This window comes from Rhinatrema bivittatum, chromosome 3 (genome assembly GCF_901001135.1).
Source record: "Rhinatrema bivittatum chromosome 3, aRhiBiv1.1, whole genome shotgun sequence".
NCBI lineage: Eukaryota > Metazoa > Chordata > Amphibia > Gymnophiona > Rhinatrematidae > Rhinatrema > Rhinatrema bivittatum.
This window is the reverse complement of record NC_042617.1, coordinates 447,401,999-447,423,748: the sequence shown is the minus strand read 5'-3', so window position 1 is coordinate 447,423,748 and position 21,750 is coordinate 447,401,999. Positions and strand designations below refer to the sequence as shown.

The 21,750-nt window shown below is 42.3% G+C and overlaps 1 protein-coding gene across 4 annotated transcripts in view; it reads right to left on the bottom strand.

The window, feature by feature from the left end:
- The window catches only part of TAF1B (TATA-box binding protein associated factor, RNA polymerase I subunit B), a 261,150-nt gene that overhangs the window by 152,354 nt on the left and 87,046 nt on the right, over positions 1 to 21,750 (bottom strand). For all 4 annotated transcript variants that reach the window (XM_029595850.1, XM_029595851.1, XM_029595852.1 and 1 more), the window contains one exon: positions 9,213 to 9,312. In XM_029595850.1, coding sequence (XP_029451710.1) covers positions 9,213 to 9,312 — 100 coding nt within the window. The remainder of the gene's footprint in view (positions 1 to 9,212; positions 9,313 to 21,750) is intronic.

The following is a 21,750-nucleotide window of genomic DNA, read 5'->3' as shown; positions in this document are numbered from 1 at the left end:
CCCTTCTTCGATGTTAATATGTTCATCCTCATACCCACCCTGAATTTTTTGTAAATATGTTATATTTTATCATTTTCAATTTTTGTAAATTTGTTCATATCCCTCTCCTCCCCCCTCCCCTTTTTTTCCTCGCTTGATTTCTGGCTCCTCCTCATAGCCCCTATTCTGTTTATTGCTCTCATGTTTCCCCCCTCCCTGTTCAATGTAATTTCAAACTTTCGTTATGATGTAAACTGATATGATGTGTATTTTAATGTCGGTATAAAAAAAGCTGCTAAATAAATAAATAAAGGAGGCCGCCAATTCCCCATGGTGTTGTTTTGGTGCTGGCATGGCACCCACCAGTGCCACACCTGTTCCGATGCCATGTAGAGATGGCGACCGGTGACGATGCTTGCGGGACTTCCCTCGATGCTCGGCCCGGTCCTTCCTCAGTGCCAAGGAAGGTGAAGATCCCGATGTTATGGAATGTGAGGACACCGAGATGGCCTATCTCCAGCCCCTCTCGAGAGAGAGGGTCCCGATGAAGGTGTGGAAAGGGCTGGCATATCTAATGGCTCCCCGTGGCCTCCTGGTGTCGATGCCCCCAAAGCTGGGGTAGATGGATCAGACTTTTTGGACCCAAAAAGCATCTCCATCTTATGCAGCAGGGTGAGACAGCCTTTGGGGGTCATCTGATCGCAGAAAGCACACCCCCGGACATCGTATGGAGCCCCCAGGCAGAAAACAGAAACCTCATGCAGAGCAGTGATAGACATGATCCACGGGCACTGGGGGCATCATAGAAAGCAGGATCATGCCATAAAGAAACAGTCAGTGAGCGGTCAATGGCTGGCAGCCACCAAATAGTGATACCCTGGGAATCGACCACAGCAAGGGAGAATTTTACACCTACTGTGCCGAGGGAAGGACACAGACTGGTGAAGAGGGACCTGGCGCAGAAATGGCCAAAAATCAACCAGAAAATACTTTGAAAAAAGGGAATAAAGAGCAGAGCTCCACTACTGCGAGGCAAACACTTTGCAGAAAAAAAGACTGAGAGGGACCCCATTTGGATGCATGGATAGTGGCATGCTGGTTTCTAGAAACTTTGACAAAAGTTTTCCATGCCGGGTTCCATCTGATGTCACCAACATGTGAGGACTACCATCCTGCTTGTCCTAGGAGAAATTATATCCCTTAAACTATCCTCTATTATAGGACATTAAACTTGATTTACAAAATGGATGCCATATTCCATATCCTGGTTTGGTAGAATTTTTTCAGTTAAAATTAACATATTTGCAAGGATGCTATTTCTCTTTGAGATGTTCCCAATTAAGCTTTCCATTTCTTTCTTATCTTAGTTAAAATCCATTGTGTCCAAGTTTATTTGAAGGAAGTAAAAGACACAGGTCCGACACAAGGTATTGACCTATGAACACAGGAGCTTTAGGTCTTCTGACTTTGGGGTGTAAGAAAGATCTGTCCATTTGAAGACTATTGTATTATGGTCAAAAGTGCCCATTATTAAGTACTGGATTGACCTGGAGAAATGTTGTCCTCCCTCCGATATGACTTTTCAAATCTTTTTCTGTTTACCATATAAAATACAAAATATGATTGGAGATTATCTTTTGATGGAAGCCATTATAAATTACTTGGCATGCTTTAGTTTCTAAAGGGAAAGTAACCTTTCATATGTCTCAATTAACTCCTCTGAGGAATAATCCATGTTTTCTTGATCATCTCCATAAAACAAACTTTCAGTGGTTGGTTAAATATAGCATCAATAAAGCTGGTCAACTATTTAGGGAAGGGAGTTTTCCCATCCTTCAGCAAATTAGGGATAAACTGGAGGATGAATCCATACCAGTGTTCAGGTATCTGCAATTGTATGAAATTCTTAACAAGAGTAAGAATAGAGTTCATGTTAATAGAAGACTATGCTATTTTAAAATCTGCTGAACTGTAAATTTTTTTTAATAAAGAGCTTGTAGCAAAATTTTACCAAATCCTAATTGGATGGATTAGTTAGCTGATCCAATAGGAAATTTTCAGGCTTAATCATAGACATTTTTTTGTATAAAAACTAAAGAGAATGGATATAAGATATTGTACCACTGGTACAATATTCCTGCAAGGCTGCACAAAATGGGGCTCATCAACACAAAAAGGTGCTGGAGTGGTTGTGGAGAAGTAGTTCTAGTTCCATACATGATGGACTTGTCCTCTCATTCAGGCCGATTCAGTAAAGTCCACGGGAGAGAAATGTTGTCCTCCCTCCGATGTGACTTTTCAAATCTTTTTCTGTTTACCATATAAAATACAAAATATGATTGGAGATTATCTTTTGATGGAAGCCATTATAAATTACTTGGCACGCTTTAGTTTCTAAAGGGAAAGTAACCTCTCATATGTCTCCATTAACTCCTCTGAGGAATAATCCGGAAGAGAGGATTGCCAAGGAGATAAAAAATGGTGACAAAACATTTTTCAGATACATCAGCGAAAAGAGAAAAGTCCAAAGTGGTATAGTGAAATTGAAAGGTGGTAATGATCAATGTGTGGAGAGAGACAAAGAAATGGCAGAAATATTAAACGAATACTTCAGCTCTGTGTTCACTAAAGAAGACCCTGGAGAAGGACCATCTCTACACAACAAGAAACTGGAGGGAAGTGGAATAGATGAAAATCCTTTTACAGTAGAAAATGTATGGGAAGAGCTAAAGAATCTGAAAGTGGACAAAGCCATGGGGCCTGATGGGATTCATCCAAGGATACTGAGGGAGCTCAGAGATGTTCTGGCGGGTCCGCTGTGTGACCTGTTCAATAGATCCCTAGAAACGGGAGTGGTACCAAGAGATTGGAGAAGAGCGGTGGTGGTCCCGCTTCACAAGAGTGGGAACAGAGAGGAGGCTGGCAACTACAGACCGGTTAGCCTCACTTCGGTGGTGGGAAAAGTAATGGAGTCACTGCTGAAAGAGAGAATAGTGAACTATCTACAGTCCGGAGAATTGATGGACCAGAGGCAACATGGATTCACCAGGGGAAGATCCTGTCAGACAAATCTGATTGACTTTTTTGACTGGGTAACCAAGGAATTGGATCAAGGAAGAGCGCTCGATGTCATCTACTTGGATTTCAGCAAAGCTTTTGATACGGTTCCGCACAGGAGACTGGTGAATAAAACGAGAAGCTTAGGAGTGAGTGCCGAGGTGGTGACCTGAATTGCAAATTGGTTGACGGACAGAAGACAATGTGTGATGGTAAATGGAACCTTCTCTGAAGAGAGAGCGGTTTTAAGTGGTGTACCGCAAGGATCGGTGTTGGGACCGGTCCTGTTCAATATCTTTGTGAGCGACATTGCGGACGGGATAGAAGGTAAGGTTTGTCTTTTTGCGGATGACACTAAGATCTGCAACAGAGTGGACACGCCGGAAGGAGTGGAGAGAATGAGATGGGATTTAAGGAAACTGGAAGAGTGGTCGAAGATATGGCAGCTGAGATTCAATGCCAAGAAGTGCAAAGTCATGCATATGGGGAATGGAAATCCGAATGAACTGTATTCGATGGGGGGGGGGGGGGGGGGAGAAAGGCTGATGTGCACGGAGCAGGAGAGGGACCTTGGGGTGATAGTGTCTAATGATATGAAGTCTGCGAAACAATGCTACAAGGCGATAGCAAAAGCCAGAGGAATGCTGGGCTGCATAGAGAGAGGAATATAGAGTAAGAAAAGGGAAGTGATTATCCCCTTGTACAGGTCCTTGGTGAGGCCTCACCTGGAGTACTGTGTTCAGTTCTGGAGACCGTATCTACAAAGAGACAAAGACAAGATGGAAGCGGTACAGAGAAGGGCGACCAGGAAGGTGGAGGATCTTCATCGGATGACATATGAGGAGAGATTGAAGAATCTAAATATGTACACCCTGGAGGAAAGGAGGAGCAGGGGTGATATGATTCAGACTTTCAGATACTTGAAAAACTTTAATGATCCAAAGACAACGACAAACCTTTTCCGCTGGAAAAAAATCAGCAGAACCAGAGGTCACGAGCTGAGGCTCCAGGGAGGAAGACTAAGAACCAATGTCAGGAAGTATTTCTTCACGGAAAGGGTGGTGGATGCCTGGAATGCCCTTCCAGAGGAAGTGGTGAAGTCTAAAACTGTGAAGGACTTCAAAGGGGCGTGGGATAAACACTGTGGATCCATCAAGTCTAGTGGGCGTAAATAAAGAGGAGGCAGCAAAACACTGCACGGAGCGGCAGTAGCCACAGAGGCATTCACGGAGCGGGATGCCAGTGGCCAGTAGTTGGTGTTCCACCTTCAAGCAGCAAAACACTGCATGGAGCAGCAGTAGCCACAGAGGCATTCACGGAGCGGGATGCCAATGGCCAGTAGTTGGTGTTCTACCTTCAGGCAGCAAAACACTGCACGGAGCGGCAGTAGCCACAGAGGCATTCACGGAGCGGGATGCCAGTGGCCAGTGGTTGGTGTTCCGCCTTCACGGAGGGCTGCCATCTCCAAAAAAAAAACAAAAACAAAAAACAAACAAACAAAGCAGGGGTGGGTAAGAGTATGGGGCAGGGGTGTGGCCTGCTTGTTGCGGCAGTTGCTACCCCTGATTGAGCTGGATGTTCACCGGGATGCGGATACGGCGCTGCTCTCTGCATGGTGGAGGGGTGGAAGGGAGTTGGGGCTGGAAGGTGCTGGAAGCCAATAGTGACGGGTGGGACGGAGAAAAAGGGGGGGGGGGAAATGGATAAACTGCGTGGCTTGCTGGGCAGACTGGATGGGCCGTTTGGTCTTCTTCTGCCGTCATTTCTATGTTTCTATGTTTCTATGAGAGCGGGCGAACGCCTGTCGCCTGTGCGCCCGATACAGTATTTAAATGAGGCCCGGCGGTAGAAACTAGCGGATCCCTAGCGCCTCCTTTTGGCCCGGAGCGGCGGCTGTCAGCGGGTTTGACAACAGACACTCAATTTTGCCGGTGTCGGTTCTCGAGCCCGCTGACAGCCACGGGCTCGGAAACCGGTCACCAGCAAAAATAAGCGTCTGGTTTTCGACCAGACAGCTGACTTCAAATTTTTTTTTTTACTCTTTGGGACCTCTGACTTAATATTGCCATGATATTAAGTCAGAGGGTGCACAGAAAAGCAGTTTTTACTGCTTTTCTGTGCACTTTCCCGGTGCCCGAAGAAATTAGCGCCTACCTTTGGGTAGGCGCTAATTTCTGAAAGTAAAATGTGCAGCTTGCCTGCACATTTTACTTACTGAATCACGCGGGAATACCTAATAGGGCCATCAACATGCATTTGCATGTTGAGGGCACTATTAGGTTCGGCGGGTTGGATGCGCGTTTTCCGCCCCTTACTGAATAAGGGGTAAGGGAAAACGCGCGTCCAATGGCAGGTTAACAGTGCGCTCCATCGGAGCGCACTGTACTGTATCGGCCCGATTGTGATGTATTGAAAAGAAGTGATATCTTGGATTCATAAGGTTACTGAGGTTCATCTTGTTCTTCTTGACCCTGCTTTGATACGGTTGGGCCTGCTGGGTGGGGATGTGCAGCAGGGACGGATTCGTCAGGACCCAAATCCGTTGCATCCATTCTCGGGGGACCCTGATCCATTCATTAGTTACATATGTATTCGTTTCCCAAAAAAAACCCCATCCCAACCCTTTACATTTAATTTACTACAACCCCCCACCCTCCTGACCCCCCCAAGACTTGCCAAGAGTCCCTGGTGGTCCAGCGGGGGTCCTGGAGCGATCTCCTGCAATCGGGCCATCGGCTGCCGGTATTCAAAATGGCGCCGATAGCCCCTCTGACATAGTAAGGGCAAAGGCTATCGGCGCCATTTTGAATACCAGCAGCCGACAGCCCGATTGCAGGAGATCGCTCCAGGACCCCCACTGGACCACCAGGGACTTTTGGCAAGTCTTGGGGGGGGTCAGGAGGGTGGGGATTTATTCGTTAGTGATACTTTGTATTCGTGAGCATTTGCCATATGTTTTGTGACCCCCATGAATACAACGAATATGGCATATGCGTTGCGGATTGCCAATACGTTGCAAACAAATGCACACCCCTACTGCTTGGTTTGGGTTTCATTCCTCATGGCTAAAGAGGCATATCCTTAGTGACCCTCTGGCTTAGCAGTGGAAATGCCAAAGCAAAAAACTTTCATTGGAGAAGAATATAGAAAATTTCCACCTTGAAACATTACTTTCTATGTGAGAGATGAATATCAGAATGTCATATGAATTTGGGAACTACTTTTGAAGTTTGTAGATTGGGATTCGGAGGTCAGTGAGTTTTATAAAGGAGATCAGTTAGCTCTATGTTCGCAAATCTAAATTGGGATTTTGAAGTATTTGAAGTGGATTTAATCTGTTCAGTTTGTATGTTTTGGTTACCTGTTCTGTGGAGACAAGTTTATGTTTAAAAGGGGAGGAATGAGACTTGTCTCACTTTAGAACCTTCATATATACAGGGGTTTTGCTTATGGAAATAGTTGTATATTTAATTTCATATTGTCAGTCTTTATGACTTGAGGGGTTCTTTATGTTTTTAAAGTCAGTTATTCTATATGTATGTACCACTCCTACTGTATGGACTATGGGATTTGTGAACTCTTCAATCAAATTAAAATAAAAATTTTAAACAAATGTTTTTGATGCAAACTGTTCTCGATTCCCTCTGATTTTCAGAGGGTAGACAGTTATTATACATTTTTCATTTTAAGTATAATTATTTTGAGACCCTCCAAACAAAATTTGGATCTTTTATTTTATTTATAGTGACTTTTAGGACGCTTATTCTTAATTTGGGCCAATAAAATGCATCAACCTGCAGAGTGCAGTTTGCAAGACCAATGCAGTTACAACTGTGGAAAAAATGTGGTGGCGCACTCATCACCATTTATGTGTTTATTCCAGATTCTGGTGTGTTACATTCATCAAGTAAGCTGTTTTTGGGGACATCAGACATATTAAAATAAATCCTCCAGAGGCAAGTCAAAAAATCAGCTGCCTTTGTCAATATGAAGGTTGCTCACATACAAAAGGCAAAGCAAACATTATTTTACAAAAAACGGCATGAAAACCAGAAACACCAGCATGCTTGTTTCTTTGTATATATCCTTCTGTTGGGCTTATTCACCTATCATATTTTTTATTTTTTATTTTTAAGAAAAATGTGGACCTCTGTTTTTTTTTTTACTATGCTGCATCTCACTTGAAAGAATCTTCATAACCACAAACATGTTTTGCTCATCAATGACATATTTGCACATTTTAAAGGTAGCAGCATGAAAAAAGAGAGAGAGAGAATCAGCACAGCAGCACTTCAGTTTTCCTACAGGCCAATACAGTAAAGTGCGGCCGCGGTTACCCTGCTTCTAACCCGCTTTCTACTCACAATTTGGCCGCATTAGTCCAACCTGCGATTCACTATCCCTTTTAACCCATCCTTACAGCTTCTTTAAATCAACGGGTAACCCTTTCCGCCCGCGGCATGTATATGAGATGTAAACGATCGGATTAGCTATTCCCCCCCCATTCAGTAACGCGTGCCCCGACTATCGCCTTTTTAACCTGCAGTTTAGCCGCGTCTTTAACCTGCTAAATTACCGCCTACCCTTACCCCTGCGTTAGAGGCAGGGGTAAGGGTAGACGGCAAACTTTCCCCCAGCCCCCGCTCACCTGCCCTGGCCGCATCCATGGGTGCTGGTCTCCGGGGCAGCCCCAGTCCTCTCTCCCCTCCTCCCGAAGCAACTTTAACCAAAAGAAAAACTAAAAACCTAAAATCCCCTCCTCCCGATGCAAGGCGCAGGGCGAAAAGCGACTCGACATGTAAAGTATTGTGAATAAGTGTAACCAAAGTTACTCTCTCCCCCCCCTCCCGAGGCACGCACCGCAGCTCCCCTGCCTCCCGGGGGCAGCCGGCGGCGAAAGCGGCTTCCAGCGGCCCCCGCCGGCAAAGACGGATGAACGCACGCCCGTAGCACACGGGCGCTCAAGCCAGCGAAAGCACATGAACGGGCGTGCGTGACGTCACGGCGTACGCTCATACGCTTCGCTGAATTCAGCGCCGAAATTGACCGGCCCCCAAGTCAGAGAAAGCGTATGAACGACCGCCGTGACGTCATGCGCGTCGCTGGCTTGAGCGCCCAAATTGACGGGCCCCCAAGTCAGCGAAAGCGTATGAACGGGCGTGCGTGACGTCACGCACGCCCGTTCATGTGCTTTCGCTGGCTTGAGCGCCTGTGCACCTCGGGCGTGCGTTCATCCGTCTTTGCAGGCGGGGGCCGCTGGAAGCCGCTTTTGCCGCCAGCTGCCCCCGGGAGGCAGGGAAGCCGCGGTGCGCGCCTCCGGAGGAGGGCAGAGAGTAACTTGGGTTACACTTATTCACAATACTTTACATGTCGAGTCGCTTTTCGCCCTGCGCCTTGCGTCGGGAGGAGGGGATTTTAGGTTTTTAGTTTTTCTTTTGGTTAAAGTTGGGATCCACTTCCTGGTGCCTGTCATTTCAAATGTCATTTGAAATGACAGGCACCAGCGCATCCAGGATACTGTATAGGCGCTGTATAGCGCCTATACAGTATGCCTGCATGCCATTTAAATAGAGTATCGAGCGGTATGTGATCCGAACCGGCAAACGCGGGTGCGCCCGACCCTAATGCACCTCTTTCTACCGCACCTTACTGTATCGGCCCGCTAGTTAGGTAAAATAGGGGCTGAGCAGCATGTAAAATCTTCAGTTACTTCTTTCTCAACAGGAAAAGCATATCAAGAGGGAAAAGTGCTAAATGTTTGATTAATCTAATCACACAGTTAATTTAAAAATTGTACTTGGTAACACTGTGGCCTTAATTCAGTCTGCACAAGACACTCTAAGGGCTTGATGTGCTGAAGGGCATTTCCTATTTTGTCTCTATGGGAAAAACACTTAAAACATAGACCCTTAATGAGTAGTTTCATTAAATTCTTCAGGTCAGAACAACTCTGACCCTGCAAAGCAAGAGCTATGGCCATCAGCACTGACGTAAGCGGCTTGCAAAATACCAAAGATTGGCCAAGCCCCACAGCTGACCAGCAAGCAAGCAACCATGCCAGCTGAGTGCCACCAAGTCTTTCTGCACAACCACTGTTCAGTTACTCATTTTAACACAAGTTGTTGGGTTTTTTTTTAATTCAACTGCTAAAGAGAAAATGAGTGGGCCATATATACCTGCACTTGAAAGATTTTGACATCAGGTCCATACAACTTCAACTCTTCTGGGAACTGCTGAAATGTATTCACATACGGTATGTGGCCATCCTCTACGAACCTGTACAAAGTGAAAAGCAATTTCAAATACTAGCATGCACCATTTAACTCCTTATTCAGGTACAGAATTTAAATTATACACCAAAATGGTTGCAGACAGATATTCCATTTGTTCGGTCCACCCTTATTAATTAAAAAAAATATAGAATGGTGGCTAGCCTAGGGGAGTCACTGACCCTGCAAATTACTTTGCCATTCTATCTTAGGATCTTTAGGTCAGTATTAAATGCATTGTAGGAACTTCTTGTGAAATTTACATCCATCTTCTCACAATAGCATGCCGATTTCTGGAATAAGATTCCCAGAATAAACTCTGGAAAATGCAGCATTTCTCACTGAATAGGAACAAGACACCAACAGAAAAATAAAGAACTTTACTCAAAGAACCCAACCAGGTGTGGTGTCTAGCAGGGACGGATTCCTGATGACGACCGGCCTGGGGATTCACCGCCCAGGCCGGCCCAGGAGATACCACGTGGTCTGCTGAGCGTAGCTCTGTCACAGCCGCACTCGGCAGACCACGTGACTAGAGTGACTGGCCCACCGGGGGATGCCCGATCCCCCGATAGGGCAATCTGCCCCTGATGTCTAGTGTTTTCTCTGTCCTGCTGCACAATTTCTTGGGAAAAAAACAACTCTACTTTTTTTTGGTGTTTCGAGGGCCATTTCTCATGTGCGTCTCACCTTTTTGGAAATGTTGAGGCAATGATAAAACAAAGTGTTTTCCCTCTGAAGACTCACTAGGATTACACAGATGCAAGTGACAGAGGCCCTGGGATAGCAACAGCACTGCTCAAGCCAGAGCAATCACTCAACCCCAGTGTTATTTCTTTTTTTTTTTTTTTTTATTTATTTAAAAGTTTTTATATACCGGAATTTAGCTGGCTGCCTTCATTCCGGTTTACAGATATAACAATACATTTGGGAGCAACTGACAACAAACAGGAAAAACAACTGACATCAAACGAATTAAAATATAATAAATAAGAGACATCAAATAGGATAATTTCTTCATTCAAAAGGCCCAATAAGCCTGATGCAATAAGGCAGGTTATAACTGCCCCTGCCGATTGTGATTCTTGTCACCATTCTAGATTCACATCTGAACTAATAAGGAAAAGCAATTCTATGCACAAATTCATCACATTTGCAAATGTGTTATTGCTTCTGTCTTCAAGATTGAGCTTTTCTTTCTTGATGTATTTATGTTTTGATGATAAAAATATAAAAAATAACTTTTCCCAATCTGTGTTTCTGAAAAAGTCTTTATTTAAGAAGGCCCAATGTATGCAAAGGGTGTTTGTGTATGTGATGCAAGATAAACAAGTCCAAAGGCCTTGAATTCAAGACCCTTAACTTTTGGATGCTAGACTTTGTGCTTGGATTCTACCTTTCTGCCCAAAGCCAAGTAAACAAGTCAGGCATTTACTGTTGGCTTCTGGAGTTACAAGTCATAGGTCTGGAAGACTTGTAACTTAATCCTTTAGTTCCAGGTAACTGCAGCTGCAATGTCTGGTTATAAATTTAATTAATATGATTAACAGCCAGCACCACCTCTAGTTCTTCTGATGTCACACTAACATTCAGGATTCTCTGTTTATAGGATCTATTAACCTAAACAACTATGAGAGATATGCAGGTGTTTTTTACATTTAAAACTTGCTAACATTGATCAAGTTGTATTTGTTTTCAAATTGTTTAGCTTCACAGAGCTTGGGAGCAGCAGGAAATTCAGAAAAAGACCCTGTTAAAATTATGCTGCAGCACAGTCCTGCCCTAAAAAAAAAAAATCTAAGAATCAATATTTTCACAAAGAACCTTGGTAAATATATAAAGCACATCATAAAGTTTTAGTTTTCCTTTACAATGAAGGCAGGCAAGTGAGCCCTTTCCTACTAAGTTAAAACAATCTCATTAAGTGCCATTAAAACAGCAGAAGCAGGAAAAATGTTTTATCTGCTTCAGGTGGCAGGTAAACAAAGATCATCCTCCCACCTACCCACCCACCTCTTTTCATACCAGAGCAGAAAAGAGTGTTCAAGGTTTTGAAAGCACCTCCCACTTAGCCACTCCCAGCATTATTAGTGTAAATAGATTAAGGTGTGGCTGTACTGATCCCTATCAGAAGCTCCATGCAGGGGTCACACTGGCATATGACTAGGCTCAGAGTAGAACATTTTTCAAAACAGGCTGCAAATATATTAAGAGATGCATATCTTTTTCACAGGGTGTATAAAGATAATATATATAGCAGGGTCAAAAAGAGCACAAGGACTCGGATATAAAACCCAAAGGAAGAGGCAAGACACTCAAGAAATGGGTACACATTTTGAAGAAGCTAGCTGGTACTGCTGCTATATTACTAATCATGGGGGGGGCTGTGTGGGAGATCATACAAAATTTGCTATTATGGATGACTGCCAGCTTTTTATATTTTGTCTTTTTGTACACCCTCTATTTCCTAATGGTGACAAGAATTTGCATTTCAGAATATCTAACAAACCAGTTAGTATTCACAAAATGCCTGGAAAATACAATTTTTAATTGTGAAGTAGGTAAGAGGATAAAATAATTATTAATTGTGGGGAAGGTAAACAGAAGACTTCACCACTGATAAAAAAAAAAAAAAAAGGGTCCTAATGTTGGGCTGAGAAACCAGGGAAGCCAGGATTGAAATCCCACTTCCCCCACTGACACTCCTTGTGACCTGGAACAAGCCACTATCTCCCATTGCCTCAGATGCTGACTTGTATTGTAAACTATCTGGGGCAGGGTCTTATACTTGAATTCTAAAAATGCTGTAACCTGCCTTGAGCACTTTTTGGAAAGGCAGATAAAAATGCAAAATATTTTAGAAGCATCAGTTTTAAGGACAGAATGGCAGTGCGCCAAACAAAAAAAAAATGCTCTGATGCATATACTTTGCATGTGCATACAGCACTCTCCCTGCCCTCAGTAACATGCACACACACCTTTTTCATTCTGCATTCTCACTGCCCTGTCATACACACACAGCACATTCTCATTGCCCTCTATAACATGCACACACATCTTGTTTGTCCTACATACAAACTGTCTTATTTCACACACACAGCATTTCCCTTGCCCTCTGTCACATACACACAGCACATTCTCAAATATAGAAAACATAGAAACATAGAAATGACGGCAGAAGAAGACCAAACGGCCCATCCAGTCTGCCCAGCAAGCTTCACACGTTTTTTTCTCTCATACTTATCTGTTTCTCTTAGCTCTTGGTTCTATTTCCCTTCCACCCCCACCATTGAAATATCTAGCTTGATTAGTTAGGGGTAGTAGGGGTAGTAACCGCCGCAATAAGCAAGCTACACCCATGCTTATTTGTTTTACCCAGACTATGTTATACAGTCCTTATTGGTTGTTTTTCTTCTCCCCTGCTGTTGAAGCAGGGAGCTATGCTGGAAATGCGTGATGTATCAGTCTTCTCCCATGCTGTTGAAGCAGAGAGCCATGCTGGATATGCATCAAAAGTGAAGTATCGGACACAATTGGTTTGGGGTAGTAACCGCCGTAACAAGCCAGCTACTCCCCACTTTGTGAGTGCGAACCCTTTTTTCTTCTCCCCTGCCGCTGAAGCAGAGAACTATGCTGTATATGCATTGAAGGTGAAGCATCAGGCTTATTTGGTTTGGGGTAGTAACCGCCGTAACAAGCCAGCTACTCCCCTCTTTGTGAGTGTAAATCCATTTTTCCACATTTCCTCTTGCTGTTTAAGTTAAATCCATTGAAGATAAGAGCAAACAGACTAAATCCATGAGCCACAAGATTGTGTGCATGCCACCAGTCCTACATTCGGGGAAATGTGTTCCAGAAACCAAAACCTGATGTCATCAAGTACATATATTTAATACATTTCTTTTAGAAAATGTTTTTTTGAATTCTTGTATGTAAACTTGTTTAGCTAGACACTGGTACAGGTTTTGACTGTAGCTTGTGAGAACAGATAAAACATTTTTACACTCATGACACCTAGTAAGAATTTTCCTGCTGCAGGTGTTTACATTTTGTATGAGTTTACTACTTATAGCATGCTATAAATAGTACTTTTTTCAGCTTGTTTGTGAATTAATTTTATTCACGTCAATGATAGAGGGCTTCAATTTTTACTTATTTCCAGGCTATCTAATTTTGGATTCTTTGTATTACAATTTCAAATCATATTATATATATTGCCGGTATGTACAGCTAACAATTTCTGAGATTAATCACCACAGGTAAATTAAAAAATAGCAAAAATACAAAATTTTTCAAAAAATATTCCTCAAAAATAATAAATATTTAATAGCAAAGGAACATCTTCATCAAAAAATGTTTTCAAAAAGATTTTTCAAAAACTGTTTGAATGCATGTAGCAAGTTTGTTTTGACACTTAAATTTGGTACACTCTGGAATTTGGTTAAAATAAGGTGGGGGGGGGGGGGGTCACATGATGTGGTGAAGCCGAGCAGACATCTGAGCTTGGGCTCCCGGTTCCATCCTCCCAAAATAAAGGAAAATCTCCAGCATCCCGGACTCAAGCTACTCCACTTTATGAACCAACAGGTAAGACCATATGTCTTGACTAGACTTGACTTCTAACACTCACCAAATAGTATTTATTATGATATAATGTTACAGTATTTTGGATGGCACCTGTTTAAGTTAGAATTCTAGACACTTTACTCAACATAGTTTTTTGTGCCTTATTGTGAACCGTTGTGATGGCACCCGCTTAACGACGGTATAGAAAAGATTTTAAATAAATAAATAAATGCAAATTTATGCAAAAATAGACTACTAGCATGCCCTTGAAAGGGGGAAAAAGAGAGAAAGAAAAGATTAAGGACAATCCAGACAAGATGGCCACAAGTACCGGGCAGACGCCACCCTCTGCACAAGGCATAGAGGCGAACGGAGACCTCACAACACGGGTAACTAATGCTGTGGTTAGTGCCTTCGATGTTTGATTCAATGAACTTTCCTCACATTTCCTAGAGCTCAAAAACCCCATCGCCAAACTACACTCCCGAATGGAAAATGTGGAAGGCTGCTTAAAAGATGAAAATTTAACGCTTACATGGAAACTCACTGCGCTTGAAAAAGTTTCAAATGATCAAATGATCAAAGAAGACAAAATTGCCAATTTAGAAAACAGGTCGAGGCGCAGTAATATCTGAATTGTTGGTATTCCCGAATCTGTGGAAGATAAGAATTTGGAAGGCTTCCTAGAAAAATGGTTAACGGAGGCCCTGAAGTTGCCGGAATTGGCGGGAGTGCTCCAAATAGAAAGAGCTCACAGACTGGGAGGGAAAAAAGGAGAAAACCGGTCCTGCATTATTGCTGCGAAAGTGCTAAACTGGTCCCATAAGCAACAGATAATGCAAGCCTTCTGCTCTTTGCAGCGACTCACATACCAATCCGCAAATGTTTGGATATTTCAGGATTTCTCCTCTCGGCTGGTGCAATGGAGAAAACTCTTCAGCCCTATTTGCATGGAATTACATTTTTATTTTATTTATTTATTATTTTTATAGACCGACATTCATCTGAGATATCACATCGGTTTACATTCAGGTACTGTAGGCATTTTCCCTATCCCCAGAGGGCTTACAATCTAAGTTTACATAAAAGAAACATTCGCTTTCAACTGCAGTACCCTGCAAAATTGTGTGTGTGGCATGAGGGCAAAACTCTTGTCTTCTCTGAAGTGGAAAAGGCGCAATCCTACCGAGCTGGGATAAAGAGAGATGGGACAATTGCAGTTCTTTAAAAACTTTCTGTACCCAAAAGAGTATTGCACTCAGAATGGAGACTCTTTGTTCTAAACTTGGCTTTATTTTTAATTTGACAGTTTACCTGTTTTGACATGAGTAACTGATAACGGTTTTTTTCTTCACGAACTACGCGTTGTGAGCTGCTATACCTAATATGGCAGATACGTCGGTCAACATCCACAGGAAAAGCCCATGACATGGGGATCAACCGAACTGCCAAGCTCTTTGCATTTTTACCGTCCTCTACATTGCATTAGGTGAACGGACACATTACAACACACCGAACTCAGTTGATACTCAAAGTAAGGTAAAAATCGTGCCGGAGACGGCTGGCCTTTTTCTTCCTTTTTTCTTCATAATACACTGGGATGAAGAGAGCTGGGACATTAAGAGACTGGGCAGTCGTTAACGACAATCTTTTTCTAGGACTAATGTGTAGCCACAATGTCGAATGAGGCGACGCTATCTTGGTACTAATTGATGCTGGTAAAAATCTAATAGAGCAACAAGTGTCACCAACGGAAACAACTCTCACAGACAACCTGAATTATACAACTAATTGCTGGCATAACAGGTTTAACTATTACTTTGCAGTCATTAATGCATGGATGATGGAGATTAACTCGCTATTCTTGGAAATGTTCTATGTTTCAAATTGTTGGGAGGGTGGGGACGACACACAGTTAAAGGCCCCCCCTCTGTCCCCCAGCGCATGTGCCGGGGAGACGAAGACATGGAGATATTTCGGGGGTTTAATAGGGGAGTAGGGGGTGGTTTAGGGAGGGGTGGGAAGGGAGGGAATTTGATCTACGATACACTGCAGAGGAGAAACGGGAACCAATTGGGAGACCTACATTCAACTAACATACAGGAAAATTTTAGAATCATCCCTGTATCATACATAATCAACCTAGAGATTTTGAAATACTTAACTTGTGAAGTTATTAAACTCTCTTATCCATTCAAAATCCAGTGGGGATAGAGGATGCTGTCAAGCCCGACACTATCAATGTTGCGACATAGCTCTTGTCCACGCCAGGGACCAAACTCGTAATGATTAGAGAAGATACTCAGCTTCAAAAGCACTTTGATATGGCTGCCATGGGATAAATAATGTGGGGGGGAGGGGAGAAAAAGAGGAGGACCCAGGGCAAATGGCAGTGGATGGAAAAAGAGGGATGCAGGGCAGAGAGTGGAGGGGGATACAGGGGAAGGAATAAGGGGAAGAGAAAGGAGATACTGGACAAGAGACAGAGGAAGAGAAAGAGTGGGATGCTGAGTAGGATAAGGGAGAGGTGCTTTGCTGGATCTGCCACCACCGGAGGGACATCTGTTCCTTTGCCATTAAAGGAAATAGTCCTGTGCCGGAGCAGCCACTGGTAGATCAAAAGGTGGAGGTGGTCCTGGGTCGTAATTCTGAGTATCTGCCCCGGGAACAGAAAAAGCTGGGTCCAACACAATGTTGGACCCTGCACATCCTCATTTGAAGGTCCTTGAGAAGGCTATGTAGTGGAGTGCCTCAGGGATCTGTACTTGGACTGGTACTTTTTAATATATTTATAAATGACCTGGGAAGAGGTATGACCAAAGTGAAGTGATCAGATTTGTAGATGAGACAAAATTATTGAGAATAGTTAAATCACAAATGGACTGTGATATATTGCAGAAGGACCTTGCAAGACTGAAGATTGGGCATCCATATAGCAGATGAAATATAGTGTGTATAAGTGCAAGGTGTTCCATATAAGGAAAAATAATCCATGCTGTAGCTACACGATTGTTAGGTTCCATTTTAGGAGTTACCACCCAGGAAATAGATCTGGGAATCACATTTGATATTACATTGAAATCCTCAGCTCAGTGTGCTGTGATGGTCAAAAAAGCGAATAGAATGTTAGGAATCATTAGTAAGGGATGGCAAATAAAACAGAGGATGTCATGATGCTTCTGTATCACTCAATGGTTAGACTGTACCTTGAATACTGTGTGCAATTCTGGTCACCACATCTCAAGAAAGATATAGTTGCACTGGAGAAAATACAGAGAAGGGTGACCAAAATAATGGGGATAGAAAGGCTCCCTTAAGCGGGGAGGCTAAAGAGATTCGTGCTGTTCAGCTTGGAGAAGAGATGGCTGAGGGGGAATATGACAGAAGTCTATAATGAATGGGAAAATGTGAAACGGTTATTTACTCTTTCGGATAATACGAGGACTAGGGAACACCCATGAAGTTAGCAAGTAGCACATTTAAAACAAAATCAGAGAAAATTCCTTTTCACTCAATGGACAATTAAGTTCTGGATTTTGTGGTCAGAGGATGTTAAGGCAACTAGTGTAGCTGGGTTTAAAAAGGGTTTGGATAAGTTCCTGGAGGCGGAGGCGAAGTCCATAAATTGCTATTAATCAATATGGAATAGCCGCTGCTCGTTGCCAGCATTAGTAGCATGGGATTTATTTAATGTTTGGGTACTTGCCAGGTACTTGTGACTTGCTCTGGCCACTGTGGAGACAGGATACTGGGCTTGATGGATCCTTGTTCTGACTCTGAGCAGCCCTTCTATATGGGAAAATTTCCTCCATCTTGGACAAAGACAGGTTTTAACCTCCCTCTCTGGTCTTCAGGACTTAAAAAGGCAAAGAAATCTAATAGCTGAACCCCACTGGCTGAGAGGCATCCTCTTCAGAAACCCAAAACTAGTTCATCCTCACTAAGGGCTGCTGATGCCAATAGCACCAAGTAGGAGCTCGAAGCCACAGAGGCTCTTAACTGTGGAAACAGCCAGCTCTGAGATGCTTAATGCCGGTTGCACAAACATCTCTTGCTGACCGGTGCCAGATTTTCTAGTCCATGCAGGTAACAATCTCCTTCTGCACCACAGTCCTGTTCTCCATAGCAGTGAGAATTTTGAACTTATGCGCCAAAGGCACTCCAGTCCAACAACATTGTAGGAGCCTTAGCATGCCATGTCAAGGGAGTTGAGTGCACCCTAGAATGCGTGCTATGTGCAGAAATGAACACCACCCTGGTCAGCATGTGGTCCGAATAAAACAGATGGCTTGGTTCTATGGTGAGGCGGGGGGATAGGCTCACCTGTGCTGAGCCTATCCCCCACCTCAAAATCAAGGATGGGCCAGGTCCAACAGTGCCCAATGCTGACATGTTTTTTCTTTAGCACCAAAGGAGATGATTCTTTGCTTCATCTAGGTGCTCTTCTCAGCATCTCAGCTGGCACCACAGGCTTTCACGCCATGTTCAACTGATAACGTGTCGTGAATCTAGGGAACTCGTGCTGCAGGGGGAGCTTTCCTGGACTTGAGGAAAGAGAGGGAGAAGGAGCCCACTTTGATTTCCTGCACCAAGAATCCGATGATGCCTCATGCCAAGATAAGGAGAGACTCCACTACTCTACTTTATTAGGAATCTCTGAAAAAATACATTTTTTCTGGCTTCAACAGCCTCCTTCCACTGTCCAGAAGGAGTTTTCCAAATGTTTCTATTACATCAGCTGGATTCTACTATCATTTTCTTCCAGCTCTTCCCTTCTGCTGCTTGATAGCATGCAGTCCTGGGTAAACCAGGGAGAGATTTTATTTCTAGGAACTGTACATACTGAAGGAACTAAATATGTATACCCTGAAGAGAGGAGCGGTACAGGAAATACTTGAAAGATATTAATGGCGCACAAGAATCAAACCTTTTTCAGTGGAAAGAAAGCTATATAACTAGGGGTCATGATTTGAAACTCCAAGGGGATAGACTCAGGAACAATGTGGGGAAACATTTCATCACAGAAAGGGTAATGGATGCATGGAATACCCTCCTGGAAGAGGTGGTGAAGACTAGTAATGGAATTCAAAATGGTATGGATATGACACAGAGGATCCCCTAGTGACTACAGGATGGAAATTAAAAAAAAAGGGGTAACAATGGGAATCAAGATGGCTGCACCTTGAAAGCCACGCTAAAAGTGGGTTTTGATGGGAATAGCTTATTTTCCTTCTTCAATGGTGAGGAAGTGGAAGGGCAAAATTCAGGGATTCCTTCTCCCTTGACCTTGAATGGTTCTACATCTCGTCAAACATCCATTACCAGCTCAGTTCACTGAGGTTGGTAAGAGTGTCTGAGGCAGAGGGGATGGCCTCAAGCTCCAGAATGGAGGTATCCCTCAGTCCTCCGGTCAACTCTGCTTCAGCCATCCTTCAGATATGACACTGAGCAGCTGAGATCTCATGATACAGGTAGAAACTTGGATACCGCCGTGAGTGTGGGGGGTGGGGAACCTGAGACTATGGTCTTGGGAGCATTTCAGAGTAATAAAGTTGATGATGGAATGCCATAATATGGACACAAAAGTATATTTTTAGAGGAGTCACGTCCTGGGTCACGATCTTGGGGATTATAAGTGCATGAGGTGGTTTCTTTTTCAGGGTAAGTGTTAATGTAACCCTGTCTATTTCCTCTATTTGACTTAAACCTCCTGAGATCTCCTCTCTGGTTAAACCTGAAGTTGGACACCATTTGTTCTGTCTGGCATCCCTACATCAAGTTTTTTCATCCTTGAAGTGAGGAATCAGCTGCATGAGGCTAGTTTAGTCATTCAAGATCAAGTGGTGGAAAAGATCTCTGCTTAGCTTAACCAGACAGTTGTGATACAAGCATCTTTGGTTCAAGATAAAAATTATTGTAAATAGGAAGCTGGAGAATCTGGAAAACTAAATTAGATGCCTCAATTTAAGATTGTCATTTTATGAAATTTAGCTATCTCCTCTCCTTTAGATTTAAGTGGTATCTGATAGAACACTATCCTGCCTCTTAGTAAGATCTACTAACTTCTGGGAGGGAAGAGACTGGAGGATCAAAGAGGTGATCAAATAGGGGAAAGCGTTCTCTGGATGGTTTGGATTTAACTGCACTATTGGAGAAACCAGGAGAGGAAGAAATGAACCAAAAAGCACAAAGGAAGGCGATCTATAATAGCCGTCAGGATGAACAAAGAGGATAGATGCCAAACGTCTTGTAAATTCCTTTATTGAAGTGGAGACACACAGATAGCCCGACTCAGGCCGAGTTTCGCCGTTTGGAAACGGCTGCCTCAGGGGCTACAACATAAATAAAGTTGTTAAAACATAATGATAATACATAATTAGATAAATAATAAAAAAAATGTGTTAAAAACGGTGGCATATAGAAAGAGCATTGATGTACAGAAAATAAAAAATATATTCAAAGACACTTAGACAGCTCGCACAAACACTTAAAACTTAAAAACTCACGGTTTGCATAAAAATATAAATAGAGTCAAATCAAACTGACATAAAAGAATCAATATAAAAAATATTAATGATATTACCTTATATATGTTCTCTCTGATTCACAATTAAAATTATCTGTGTGTGGAAGGTCATATAGATGACTATGTGACCAACAACATTATTGGATCTGTAATGGTGCAGAAAGGATGGCAAAGTAATATAGGACATTTTATTCCAAAGATCAAATTAATGAAAGACTGTGTTATATAAAAGGGTGTAACGGACATTAATTCCTTGAATGTTTGAACAATCTTTCTTAAAATGTTTAAAACAATTTTTAATAGAAATGATAATACTTTTATCCATGTCTAGACAATCAAAAATCTATATTCCTATCAAGTACTATACATATGAATGTGTAGAAAATAATTTAGATAAATGGATTGATTAATTAGTTGAAAAATTAATTTGTATTAACAGAATTGATGGAATGTGTGTGAGTCTTGAATATTTGATTAATTACAAGTGATGCATCATAATGAATGTGAAGTGCTTAATTCAATAAGGGAATTGTAGCTCCAATATCAGTGTGTTCTTAAACCGGATGAACTTAAAACAAACTTAAGATTAACTCAAACCAATTCATTTCTATATTCAAACTACAGTAGTAGATGAGTCAAATCACGATATCAAAATAAATAACACTACTAAAATAGTGAACTCATAAAAATGGGTCACAAGATGTAACTAGTATAAAGATATTAATATGTGCATAAGTGTGAACAATAGACAATTTTAAAAAAAAAAATGTTTCTTCAGTTCAGTACAGTTACTTTTCATTTAAGGTGTTTGACCCGACATTAATGTGCCCTAATAGATACCTATATCTATACAGCCATAAGAATTTTCAGCCTTATGGGACATTAAATGCGGCAAACCAATTTATTATTAATTTTATTATAATAAAAATTTTTAAGTTCAGTATCGATCAATAGAATATCGGTTACTTTTTATTTAAGATGTTTGACCATTCATCAACGTGTCCACATAGATACTCATATAAGTCGTCAGGCGTTTTTCAATTTGATTTTGGGCTATTTAATGATTTAGCACTGATGTGCAGTAAACAAAACATTTTCTCACACTTGCTTTAAAAAAAATGTTGTTACATTCATATTTTTAATAGAAAACGATATGACATAGTCCATCAGTAAAGACACATTGGCTATGTCTAGTTGTAACACTGATGTTACTGCAACACTAATCTATTATCAACCACACATATGGCTTTACAACGCAATTTAATCATTATTAAGAGATGTTCTTTATTATCATTTTTTACACTGGTGCACTGTCATCTTTTCACATGCACTTACACAATATCACACATATTA